Below are 14489 nucleotides of genomic sequence, written 5' to 3' on the forward strand. Positions count from 1 at the left end.
CTTGAACCTCAATCACTTCTACATCCCTTGAGTGCTCAATCACAAAGCATATAGGATCATACGCAGAGGGTAAACTAATCAACATTTTTTGCACAATTCTCTCTTTAGACAGTTCTTCTCCATAACTTCTCATTTGATTTATCAGATCAAACAATTTTGTAAGATAAACAGACAGGGACTCATCATCTTATATTCTGTACATTCAAATTCTCTACGAAAACCTTGTAATTTAACACTTCTAACCTGTTTGTTGCCATGAAATTCTTGCATCAAGATATCCCAAGCCCCCTTAGAGGTTTCCTCGTGAGAGATCTGAGGGAAAATCTCATTGGAAACTACTCCCTAAATCAGCCCCAGCGCCTTGGCATCTTACATGAGCTTCTCCATGAGAGTTGCAGTATCACTCGATTCCTCATTCTCCTTCTTTGCATCAGATTCATCAGCTCCCTTCAAATTTGAGCACTTTACTCCTTTTTCAACGAACTCCCATAATCGATGAGACTTGAAAATAGTCTTCATCCTTATGCTCCAAAACTCATATTTCTCACCGGTGAAGATCGGCGTTCTCAACTCACCACCTCCAAATCCTGCCATGTTAGACACAGATCTCGCAACCAATTTCTTCAAATTTTAAATTGTTCCTTCACAGATTCAATTCCCCAGTGTTAAGCGACCAAACCTGGCTCTGAGGCCATGTTAGAATCTCAGAGACTATGATCTCTGTGGTAAGAAATGAATCGAAAATGGTGATGAAGATTTCTTGAAAAAAATCTCAGAGAGTTGCTAAGAGAAGGTTCTCACATAAAGTTTTCCTTTTTTCATTCACACCTCACATAAACCGTGCGAAATGTATATTACCATTAGAGAGAGAGAGATTGTCTCTTTATGATACAAAACTCAAATCCAACCTTCATGCAATCTACCCTATGAGATAAGATTTTTACCTTCTATGCAAATAGGGGCAAAATCACACGAAATACTTGAAGAATACAAGGATGTTGTAGTATAAATGCTCATGCAAGGTCGTTCTCCTCAAGGACTATTTTCATAATTTATGTAAAAACAATTCCTAATCAACTACTTAGAATTAAAACTTGAGAAAAGAGATTCTGAAATTGGGTAATATTAAAAAAGAATTTTAATTAAAAACTAATATGACAAAAGAAAAGAGTTTTAAATACCAATTTATGATGGCACTAGGGTTCCACCATCACATAGTAATCCTGCGAATTTCTACTAATTACTCATGATTTACACATGCCACTTTGAAGGGTAGGTTTTCCTAATATATATTCTCCTCGTGATATTCAAGCAAGAATGTATATCTAACATGCAATCCGTCTGTGATATTCAAATCAAATATGAACATGCAAGATCATTAAGTTTTATGAAAACCTTTTAAAGAACCATGCAACCCCTAAGAGCGTGATATTCGCCTTAGACGAAATTACAATTATCAATCACAAGAAGCAATATTCAATCCTCCGGTGATATTCCGACCGAATTGCATCCAATTACTTGTCTAAACATCATAATGGTGGTCAGTCATCAAGACAGTTAGATAGTTTAAAACAATGGTCAATAATTCAAAGTGTGCATGCAATCAATCATAAGCAATTAAATAAAAATTACATATTCATGCTAAGGCTCAAGGCTTCGCCCTAGCAAGAAGAATTAGTTACGCATATTCATAATTGCAATCACAGGAATGAAAGCACCTTAAAGTAGAAAATCTCCAAGAACCCTAGCAAAGTTCTGTCTCTGAAGTTGAATAATAATAAGCGTAGAGAAAAATTGTAGACGGCCAAGCAATATATTTGCTAAGCCATCGCACAAACCCTAAAACATAAGTCTCTTATTCCAACTAGGAAACTAAATAATAATAAGCTATCTTAGAAAATAAAGTCCTAATTAAACTAGGAGAATCTGCCAGGTAACTGTACAGCCACGTTTTAGTCTCAAATATCCACCAAATCCGGCCCATGATAGCTTGTTTTGAAGATCAAGAAGTTCTGAACACATCTTCAGAATACCACGAACCCATCCGAGGTCATCTTGGGCTCTGAAAACGCAATTCAAGCCCAAAAATTCACTATTCCAGCACTGCACATCGCTCCTTTATTTTATTGCCAGAAAATAACCGCTTGATGGAAAAATCTGATATTTTGATACAATCAAGCCAAGTGACTCACGAACGTCCTCCAACTATAATTACTCCAAAATTCATCAATTTGACCATGTTTTGCTCCAGAGGAAGTTGAAAGTCCTATATTAGAAATACAATTCAAAATATCAAAATTCTTCCACAATATAAACCAAAATATACTAAGAATAGGGTTAAATATACAATATAAAATTCACTTATCAAAATACCCCCAAACTTAGCTTTTTGCTTGTCCTCAAGCAAAATAAAATGAGAAAACAAAAATAAAAACTAACAAACTAGACATTTAACTAAAACTAAAACTTAGCTAAAACCAAATTCTCACTTTCAAGTTGCAATCCATAAAAAATGTTAAAAATCAGAACATCTTTTCAAAAGTTCCAACCAATCCCACCACAGAGTCTAAGCCATTTAGAATCAATTAGAAAAGAATTCACAAATTTCCTTTGGTGTAAAGTGAACCAACATAGTTAAGGAGACTCGACCAAAACTCTTACCTCTCATCCCTTTATTCATACTTCACACGCTAACTTCACATATATGTTTCTTTCTCTTCTTTTCGGACTTTTTTCTTTTTTTTTTCATAATAATTTTTTTTCTTTTTTTTCTTTTTTCAATAACAGTAATGGTCGTGCAATGTTTAGGGTCAATGATTCCCATGTAGCTTTCTATCCAACCCATGTAGCGAGCTTTAGGTCAATGATTCTCAAACGACTAGGGCTTTAGGGCACTAGGTGTAGAACACCCCTAAGGACTTATTAACCCGAGTTGGAAAGGCTACGAAACCAACTAACCACCCTGCCTCATGCCAAAACTCTACCGTTTGACGTGAGAGTCACTGCTGATTAGGCAGGACTGGCCCAGTTACTAGGCAAAACCTCGGATGAGACAATTATTACTTTATAACACATACTAACTCTATTTTATATAGAACAAAAATATAAATACACTTAGAGAAAAAGTAAGTGTTTCAATCTCACTCCCCACAAACCATGTTGGTGTGATATGCAAATTTCAAAGTATAATTCATGAATTAGTGTCCAAACAACGATAAATAGAAAAGACTCTATTGGGGATTAATCTTCACCCTGTCCATTTGTTCTAACGTTTAAAATAATCTATGGATATTAACTTAAAAGCGAAAAAAAATTTAACTGACACAAAAACAAAAATCCTAAAATTTTACTTTCCCACCCCCAAACTTATTTCACACTTTGTCCTCAAGGTGTGGAAAATAAATAGAAACTAAAAAAAACAAAACTCCAAAAGATAAAACAAAAGTCTAGACCAAATAACCTAAAAGAAAAAGGAAAATAGAAACGAAACAAAGAACTTAAAAATAAATAAATAATAGAACAAACAGGAAAAAAGGAAAAGATTCACCTGGACATGACAAACATTGGGCCTTGAAGAAAATGGCATGCAAACACATAACAACCCAATTAGTTGAGGCATTGACTCATACACTTGCACACACGTACATCATAACCCTAATTGATTGTTTACCACACCTTGGATTCCTTGTTGCACTTCCTCGAGCCCAAAGCTCTTTACTTGTCATCAAAACCAAAGCCAAACGGCTCTCTGTTTTTTTTCATTTTCAAAACACACATGTCTGACAAATCACGGGGAAACGGGTAACCTTTGACACGTGGCAAGCATCAGTGCATTGAACCTCTTAGGATTCCAAACGAACGATACTTTAACCATGCTGAATGCTTTGGATACCTGAAGTTTCTCTCATTTTTATTTTGTATTTTAGAAACTGAAAGAACACATTCATTTCTCTCAGCCCTCATTTCTCTCCATAATGAAAAGAGTTTTCCTTCTCTCTTTCTAGAAAATCTGAAGAGACTCTCTCGAAGCTCTTCCCATGTTCAAAACTCTCAAACCCAACCATCAATTCAAACCTCCATTTCACAGCAGCTCTTTCATCCTCTCTAAGCGCTGTATTCGTAGCCTTCCATAACCTTCCAAAACCTAAGATGCTGAAGGTAAAAATCCTCCTCAATTTATGTTACTTTCGTTTCAGCTTTATGTATTTAGGTAAAATGTAGCAAGAGCTAACACATGCATGTGTTTTTATCCGTATGAAGTCCCCCAAACTTGCAAATCTGAGCCAATTTACACCGCGCACTCTTATTTGCAAAAATCTGAAACTAGCTAGTTTCTGCCATAGAAATGAGAGCACAATGCAACTCCAATCATCCCACAGAAGTGCACATCTTCACTCAAACAGCGTATTGTGGTGATTTCCATGTCTCATATAACTCCATCCTGCAAGTGTATAATCTATGTGTCTCGTTTGTGTGCAAAGGTTTTCAAGCTGGAAGCTGAACAGCAGCAAGGACAAGGCAAACATGGAAGACATCGTAGACCCGAGTCATGCAGAGGTAAAAATTTTGTTCTCCACCAGAGATGACCCCCAAATGCAAAAATGCTGCCTCATTTACCCCCAAACTTAAATACTGGCATCTGTGGCATCCGTAGCACTTTCGAATGTAAAAGCGACAAATCCCAGAAGTACCACAAACTTGATGATATACGAACATTTCCACTATAACTCATACACATGATTGTTGTGTTGCAGGAATGACCCCAGATTGGCAAAAACACATTGGACTGACCAAACTATCGGCCTACAAGGAAGAATGGCCACGTAGCAAAATATAAAGGTATAACATCCCATCCCTGCTTGTGTATTACAGATGGGGTTGATGTTGATGTCGATCTGCTACTGGATGCATGATTCTGTCTAAAATAATCTCTCTGTGCATGAATTCTTGTTTTTCTTGTTTGCTGGCTACATAAAAATCAAGTGTTGAAATCAGACATAAAATGTAGAAGATATTATCAGTAAACAAAAATAAAACAAGTAAAAGCAAATAATTTTTTTTTTGAATTTTTTAATTTTTATTTCATGTTTTAGTTTGTTTGTTTTTTTTTATTTTTAATTAACACTAAATGACAACCTAGGAATTTAAATGCAACTAGAAATTGAAAGTAATGAAATAAAAATGAAACAAAGTAAGGAAAAAGTTAGAAAATTGGGTTGCCTTCCAATAAGCGCTTTATTTAAAGTATGTAGCTAGACGTTGCAGAAGCCTGGTGGTCAGATTACCGGTTCCTTCAGAGTCAGTGACTTGCATGCACTAAACTTCCTTAGGAATAGCTTTAGTATAGACTTTTTGACCTTGAGCACACAACCCCTGCCTTCTAGTTCAATGTCCACGTTACCATTTTGAAAAACTTGCTTGACCATATAAGGTCTCTTCCATCGAGACTCTTGTCTCCCTAAAATTCACTTGAAACTAGAATTTAACAACCACACCTTTCTACTAAGCCGTATTTTTTTACAACTTGGAATATTTTGCAACTTTTTATTCTTGCCCTTGACATTTGGATGTTTTTGGTCAATCTAGTGGCTTAAATAGTTTTCAAACAAAGTTGGTTCTACTTTTGATTTTTGCACTTCAACCAACTGAACTTTTTGCTGCTGCACTTAACTATTACACTCACGAATCACATCTTGAGTCTTTATGGGCAAATGGTCAATTAATGATGTGGTCATAAATTTGGCACTAGGCAAACCATCTAATGCATCAACACGCATGCATTCTTGCTTATCACCTGAATGTGTGGTGACTTCAAACAAATTGAAAACAATTGTTTGATCTTCAACCCTTAGTGTTAACGTTCCTGCTTCAACATCAATAAGAGTCCAGGCTGTTGCCATGCAGGGTCATCCCAAAATGATGGGTGTTGTCAAATCTTCATCCATGTCCAACACCATAAAATCAGTTGGTAAATATAAATTGTCAACCTTAACAATAACATCTTCGACGATTCCTTTAGGATAGGTAATTGAACGGTCAGCCAATTGAATAATGTTGGAGGTTGGCTTCAACTTACCTTCACCTAAACGTTTAAAAACAGAATAAGGCATTAAGTTTACACTAGCACCTAAATCAATTAACGCACTTTTAAAATCAGAATTGCCAATACTACAAGAAATAGTAAAACTTCCTGGATCTTTCTTCTTTGGAGGCAATTTGTGCAGTAGAACTGCACTGCATTATTTTGTGAGCACAATTTTCTTTGTTTCCACGAGCTTTTTCTTCTTAGTGCAAACATCTTTCCAAAATTTGGCATAAGAAGGAATCTTTTTAATCGCTTCCAACAATGGTAAAGTAATTTGAACTTTAGCCAATGTTTGTATGAAGTCTTTTAACTGCTGATCTTTAGCCTTCGGTATTAATCGTTCCGGATATGGTAATGGAGGTATCTAAGCAGGCTCAGGAACCTGTTTTGGGACAATTTCTGCACCAGTCAGATTCTGTTTTGCTGCAAAATTGGCAGGTTCTGCCACTGTTTTTGCAGATTCTGTAGAGATTTTCACTGCTGGCAGATTTTGTTCAACGCCATTTTCACAGTTGTCATAACTTTTGCCACACCTTAAAGTCCATATTGCACAACAATCCTCTGTACCTCTTGGATTAAGCACCGTTTGACTAGGAAACCTTCATTTTTCTCTATCTGAAATCTATGCAACTAGCTGCCCAAATTGTAACTCTAAACTTTTAATTGATGCCTCAATATTCTAAAATCTTTTATTGCTGCCTTCCATGAATGTTTGTGTTGTTGCTGCCAATTTAGCCATTTGATCCTCCAATGATAGTTTGGATGGTACAAAAGGTTTTTGTGCTTATTGGAATGGTCTTGTATTATTTTGATTGTCACCCCATTTGAAATTAAGATGATCATTCCATCCTGGATTGTAATGAGTTGCATATGCATCATTCTTAGGCCTTTGATAGTTGTTCATCATATTAACATGTTGCTCCACAAGCTCTAGGTAAAATTCTTTATGTGGACAACCCAATATGTCATGTGTAGCCATGCTGCAGATAATGCAAATTGTTGCTGCAGGTGGCAGCTGCCGTGTAGAATTTGCTATATGTTGTAAAATAATGTCAAACTTTGCATTAATTTTCTTCTCCATTTTTTCCATTTGTGCAGACATATTAGGAGAACTTGCTGATAACTCAAAAATGCCCATTTTCTATGAATGTTCTGCTGCCCATTGTTGAGATTCCGTAGCCATCATATCAAATAATTCAAACGCTTCTCTTGCAGATTTATTTGACAATTAACCCCCAGCTGATGCATTAACATGGTTTTTAGATGTAGGATTAAGCCCATCAAAAGAAAATATTCATTTGTGTATCTGGATCAATATTAGCATGTGGACACTTTATATACATCTCTGTATATCTCTCCCAAGCTTCATGAAATTCTTCGTTTGGCTTTTGAGTGAATGTCATAATCTCCCACTTGTAATTCAATGTCTTGGATGCTGAATAATATTTGTTCAGAAATCTTGTATGCAATTGTTTCCAAGTAGTAATGCTATTAGCCGGTAGAGTGAATAACCAAATTTCTCCCTTATCCTTCAAAGTAAAAGGAAAAAGACGTAACTTAATAGCCTCGGCAGAAAAACCCCTGATCAAAATATTTTTGCAACCCACGATGAATTTTGCAATATGTAAGTTCGCATCCTCGTTAGGCAGCCCACGAAAAGTAGGTAGAACTTCAAGCATATGGTGCTTGATCTCAAATGAATCACCCTCTTCTTGTTTAGGATACACAATACAATTAGGAACATCATTGGCTCGGGCATCCAACGACTCTCTAAGTGGCCTGCCTTCTGCAGGCAATTGCAACGCCATTGTAATTTTACTGTCCACAAAACCAGCAAACAATTCCTGCAGAAACGTGCCTTGTAGTGAACAATCCCAAACCAAATTATTTTCTCGCCTCTGTCTGTGCAGTGTGCGTTCAGGTTTTGGATCAAACTGTGCAATCTGGGCAGTTCCTGATCTAGTCTAGACCATGCAGTTTGCAAAATCTGCAATAAAACGAAAGCGTTAAAATAATTTGAAATTTTTTTTGGATGAAAAATAATTAAATAAATAAATAATCAGAAAAAGTTTAAGCAAAAATTATCTAAAACAATCCCTGGCAGCGGCACCAATTTCTTGATAGGATTTTTACCATCTATGCAAATAGGGGCAAAATCACACAAAATACTTGCAAGAATACAGGGATGTTGTAGTATAGATGCTCATGCAAGGTCGTTCTCCTCAAGGACTATTTTCATAATTTATATAAAAACAATTCCTAATCAGCTACTTAGAATTAAAACTTGAGAAAAGAGATTCTGAAATTGGGTAATATTAAAAACAAATTTTAATTAAAAACTAATATGACAAAAGAAAAGAGTTTTAAATACCAATTTATGATAGCACTAGGTTTCCACCATCACCTAACAATCCTACGAATTTCTACCAATTACTCATGATTTACACATGCCACTTTGAAGGTTAGGTTTTCCTAATATATATTCTCCTCGTGATATTCAAGCAAAAATGTATATCTAACATGCAATCTGTCTATGATATTCAGATCAAATATGAACATGCAAGATCATTAAGTTTTATGAAAACCTTTTAAAGAACCATGCAACCCCTAAGAGCGTGATATTCGCCTTAGACGAAATTACAATTATCAATCACAAGAAGCAATACTCAATCCTCCAGTGATATTCCGACCGAATTGCATCCAATTACTTGTCTAAACATCCTAATGGTGGCCAGTCATCAAGATAGTTAGATAGTTTAAAACAATGGTCAATAATTCAAAGTTTGCATGCAATCAATCATAAGCAATTAAATAAAAATTATATATTCATGCTAAGGCTCAAGGCATCGCCCTAGCAAGAAGAATTAGTTACGCATATTCATAATTGCAATCACAAAAAATATTATTAAGAATAAAAGGAATGAAAGCACCTTAAAGTATAAAATCTCCAAGAACCCTAGCAAAGTTCTTTGTCTCTGAAGTTGAATAATAATAAGTGAAGAGAAAAACTGTAGACGGCCAAGCAATATATTTGCTAAGCCATCGCACAAACCCTAAAGCATAAGTCTCTTATTCTAACTAGAAAACTAAATAATAATAAAATATCTTAGAAAACAAAGTCCTAATTAAACTAGGAGAATCTGCCAGGTAACTGTACAGCCACGTTTTAGTCTCAGATATCCTCCAAATCCGGCCCATGCTAGCTTGTTTTGAGATCAAGACGTTCTGAACACATCTCCATAAGGCCATGAACCCATCCGAGGTCATCTTGGGCTCCAAAAACGCAATTCAAGCCCAAAAATTCACTATTGCAGCACTGTGCATCGCTCCTTTATTTTATTGCCAGAAAATAACCGCTTGATGGAAAAATCTGATATTTTGATATAATCACGCCAAGTGACTCACAAACGTCCTCCAATTGGAATTACTCCAAAATTCGTCAATTTGACCATGTTTTGCTCCAGAGGAAGTCAAAAGTCCTATATTAGAAATACAATTCAAAGTATCAAAATTCTTCCAAAATATGAACCAAAATATACTAAGAATAGGGTTAAATATATAATATAAAATTCACTTATCATCAACACAAATCACTAACTCTAAGATTATATCTTAGTTGTCCAATTAGAATATAATCCAATGGCTCACATTTAAATCTGTAAACTGAAGCTAAATACAAATTTATTCAGCTAAAACACTTATATTTCAACACAACCCAGTTAATGTACTAAGAGAGATATTGTGGGGATGCAGGGATGGCAGAGGCAACAATCGTGGATAACCAGGTAATCATTGAGCTGGGTAATGCTTTCCCATAAGAATGTGTGTACCTTCAGGGCATGTTTATCTTTATTTCCATACAGGTTTTAGTTTGGTGTCTGACATTTTTATGTTCATTTGGTACTGTATTCACCTTAGTAGTATTTGATGACTCATATTTTGGTTTTGGCTAAATTTTGTAGATACCATTAACTGGTCCTAATTCTGTAATTGGAAGAGCACTTGTTGTTCATGAGCTTGAGGATGACCTTGGAAAGGGTAAGTACTAAGTAGTTTATAATCAACTTGTTGAAGAAACTTGTTAGTAAATTTAAAGCACGCGTGGAGAAAAATTTATATGCAATGGTTGCGCATGGTTGGAACTAGAAACTAACTCTTCTTATCCTTTTGAGCAAAGCATGTGGGTGGGTAATGACAAGAAAGTTTAACAACAAACATTTGTTTCCTTCCCCTCCCTTTTTATTTGTTGGGGAATGCAGAGAAGCAAGTTACTACCCTTGATGGTTCTTTCTCATTCTTCTTATTTACTTCCTCAATCACATTTGGTTTGCACTTGTAGGTGGACACGAACTTAATCTAAGCACTGGCAATGCAGGTGGAAGATTGGCATGTGGTAAGCAAGAAAATTTGATTTCACATTTATTTCTCTTTTCTTTTTAATCCCTTTTCTGTTTTACTGTTTGAAAAAAAGATTCTATGCTGTATGTTGCTCCTTTATCTAGTTTGTGTTGGAAGAATCTGATAAATTGGTGACGAGGAATAATTTTTCTCGGGAAATAGGGTAATATTTCATTATACATGGGCCTTTGTGCGTAATTTTTCCATTAGATGTAGCACATTAAATTTTCCTCTATTGTATGCTTTTATGATGAGAGATAAACAAAAAGAAAATGTCCATGACTTACCTGTGTTAAGGTACTGTAAAATGTGAAATTGTGATCAACAAGTTTGTTATGCAGAGAGCCTCAGGAAACATTATACCTTCTATTAAAATTTTATTAGGTAAATTCAGGGTATAATTTATGCATGTATTTCTGTGTGTGTGTATACTATAATATAGCATTAGTAACTCTTTCAAGACCTCTAAGCATTTTCTATGTTTAATAAGGGTCTTGAGAAACCTTGATATTATTAGCAATCGCTGTTATACTTGTATTTATGGATGATGAGAGTTGAGTATGTTGTACTCTAATGTGAAGATGAACTAGCATCACATATAAATAATTCTAAATAAATAGGCAAAAAGATATACTGGTCATATTTTTCTGTTGAATTATATCCGAAATTTTGTAATTGTCTCAATAGTCAATAAACTAATTTAATTAAAAATGTTAGAGTGATGAATTCCAGTTCTTTTTTGTCCCAACTTACGGGTGGAAATTGTTATTTGGCCCAACGTGTGGATTGCCGTTGCAGTCTATAATACTGGAAGGACATAATCCAATTGATAGGTGACTTCAAGTATGACATCTTTTGTTGGGCACTCTGGCATGGGTTTGGGGCAAATAGTTTGTGTATGGGTCATCTGAGATACTTATATGTTGATAAATGGCTAGATCCTAATGGGTGCATTCATGAAGCCGTTCTGCTTATGTAATGGTCTTGGTATTGGTTCATCAAGTCCTAGGATTAATTTCTCTCATCGTTAGCTTCATAAAGAAGGTTTTGGGAACCATTTGGAGAATCACTCTCTAGTCCTCTCTCTCCAATTAAATTGTAGTTCTAGTAAATAGTTAGTAAACAAAGGGTGCAAGGGGGATTGGGTTGAGACTGACTATCTTGTGCATTTCAATCTGGTTATAGTAACGGCAGCCTAGCCTTCATTATTTGTTCCATCGGTTAGTGCTCTATATGATAGTCTCTAGTAATAACGTTGCCGTTGCACATATAATGGAGAGGCTTTACATTAGGCATACAACAGCTATGCACAACATTGGAAGAAAGGAACCAGTATATGGTTCTCTGCTCCCTAACTTCTGAGCTTATCTGTTGTACTGTGAATGTCATTGCCCAGGGGAACAATGCTTTTATGGACCAAGTTAAACGTACTATTAGTTTTGCTCCAGGTTATGGAACCAATTCCCTCATCAAAATATCCGGGGCGACACGTATTTCAGTCATATACTAGTTAATTAGGATGAAGTATGGTTAACTAGATGATAATTGGGAATATAGTTTCTGAGTTTTTCTGGATACCCTTGGTGCTTAGAACGTCAAAACATAAGTTGCTTTAGTTCTACAGATGCATACTGCCTCAAGTGTCAATAGGGGTTAAAATTTCTTTTTGTCTCATCCCACAATCACTATATTCTTGCTTGTTTCCATGGTTTCATTAAATTCTCAATTTCACTTTTCGTTATGATCTTGTGCGTGCAGGCGTGGTTGGTTTGACACCGGTGTAATCGGAACGTCCTTGCCAATCAGTTTGCTCTGAAGAATTGGCTGCTGTGGTTCTAGAGTTTCTCATATAGAGCTTAATCTATTGAGGGTGTAATGTAACATTGTGGACAAATTCATCATACCATTTGTGGAGTATTTTGATCTCAATAAACTTGAGTTGCTATGGTTACAATATGAATGAAGAACATGCAATTGACTTTTGAAAGCAGCTAAATTGGATTTATAATGCTCTTTCATCCATAAGATTGAGCACAATTCTTGAGTTAAGTATGCGTTGTTGACTGAAGTTGCTATGTGCATTCGATAAAATTAGAATGGTACATGGAAGATTTTCATGGTCCATGTGCAAGGAGGACGTATAAATGAACTTCCGTTTGACAAGATTGAGCACAATTCTATAGTGTTCTTTCCGAAGTTCACCGGAATTGGATTGTGAATGGCGTAGCTAGTCATCGAATGGAATATGAAAACCTAACTGCTAGAAACCTGCGTTTATTTTTTATCTAGTTTGGCACAAGGAAAAGATGAAACATGAAAGGGAGGGAGGGTTAATTTTGTTTTGGCCTTTCTATTTTGGACAAGGGAAGAGTTGTAAAAGGGCAGGAGGCTCAGTTTTGCACTTTGTTTTTTCTATTTTTGGTTCAAATGTACAACCAAATGAGGCTGAAGTTTTTACTTCTTGGCACCTCAAGTGGCATAACAATCTGTTCAGCTGCTTGACAAAGGTGCAATGTGTCAAAGATTCATCGGCAGTTCGTCACAACTCATAATAATGGAGTCCACATTAAATTCTTTAACAGTAAACATGAGTTTAAATGACTCTGTACCGTTGATTTTCTCAAGAGAAATCCATTAAACTAACAAATCCAAGTAACTTAAATTCGCGAAAAACCTAATATTTACATGTGTTGGATAAGTATTAACAATCAATGACAAATTTATATATGTTAATAAATAATAAATGCGAACAAATAAATTAACAAAATATGAACACAACGAATTAATATTTAAACTGACTTCTAGCAAATTTTTTGTGATTCTCTCAGTAAGAAGGTTTGGGATTGTAGAACCCCAAGGTTGAGCCCAAATTCATTCTCCATGGTCCATCTTTTGATAATTAATTATATATATATAATTAGTACTATATGTCCAGTATATGGTTCTCTGCTCCCTAACTTCTGAGCTTATCTGTTGTACTGTGAATGTCATTGCCCAGGGGAACAATGCTTTTATGGACCAAGTTAAACGTACTATTAGTTTTGCTCCAGGTTATGGAACCAATTCCCTCATCAAAATATCCGGGGCGACACGTATTTCAGTCATATACTAGTTAATTAGGATGAAGTATGGTTAACTAGATGATAATTGGGAATATAGTTTCTGAGTTTTTCTGGATACCCTTGGTGCTTAGAACGTCAAAACATAAGTTGCTTTAGTTCTACAGATGCATACTGCCTCAAGTGTCAATAGGGGTTAAAATTTCTTTTTGTCTCATCCCACAATCACTATATTCTTGCTTGTTTCCATGGTTTCATTAAATTCTCAATTTCACTTTTCGTTATGATCTTGTGCGTGCAGGCGTGGTTGGTTTGACACCGGTGTAATCGGAACGTCCTTGCCAATCAGTTTGCTCTGAAGAATTGGCTGCTGTGGTTCTAGAGTTTCTCATATAGAGCTTAATCTATTGAGGGTGTAATGTAACATTGTGGACAAATTCATCATACCATTTGTGGAGTATTTTGATCTCAATAAACTTGAGTTGCTATGGTTACAATATGAATGAAGAACATGCAATTGACTTTTGAAAGCAGCTAAATTGGATTTATAATGCTCTTTCATCCATAAGATTGAGCACAATTCTTGAGTTAAGTATGCGTTGTTGACTGAAGTTGCTATGTGCATTCGATAAAATTAGAATGGTACATGGAAGATTTTCATGGTCCATGTGCAAGGAGGACGTATAAATGAACTTCCGTTTGACAAGATTGAGCACAATTCTATAGTGTTCTTTCCGAAGTTCACCGGAATTGGATTGTGAATGGCGTAGCTAGTCATCGAATGGAATATGAAAACCTAACTGCTAGAAACCTGCGTTTATTTTTTATCTAGTTTGGCACAAGGAAAAGATGAAACATGAAAGGGAGGGAGGGTTAATTTTGTTTTGGCCTTTCTATTTTGGACAAGGGAAGAGTTGTAAAAGGGCAGGAGGCTCAGTTTTGCACTT

At 35.7% G+C, this 14489-nt stretch overlaps 1 protein-coding gene across 4 annotated transcripts in view; it reads left to right on the plus strand.

Moving 5' to 3' along the window:
• Positions 1-14081, plus strand: part of LOC126590051 (superoxide dismutase [Cu-Zn], chloroplastic) — a 55231-nt gene extending 41150 nt beyond the window's left edge. The window contains exons 6-8 of one of the 4 annotated variants that reach the window (XM_050255530.1): positions 10048-10123; positions 10425-10478; positions 13844-14081. In XM_050255530.1, the coding sequence (XP_050111487.1) occupies positions 10048-10123; positions 10425-10478; positions 13844-13869 (156 nt within the window). In that variant the 3' untranslated portion in view covers positions 13870-14081. Of the gene's footprint in view, positions 1-10047; positions 10124-10424; positions 10479-12241; positions 12480-13843 lie in introns of those variants that run through there. The other 3 variants (XM_050255529.1, XM_050255528.1, XM_050255526.1) reach the window with 3 other exon arrangements.
• Positions 14082-14489: the final 408 nt, after the last annotated feature.

This window comes from Malus sylvestris, chromosome 11, assembly GCF_916048215.2.
Source record: "Malus sylvestris chromosome 11, drMalSylv7.2, whole genome shotgun sequence".
In the NCBI taxonomy this organism is placed as follows: domain Eukaryota; kingdom Viridiplantae; phylum Streptophyta; class Magnoliopsida; order Rosales; family Rosaceae; genus Malus; species Malus sylvestris.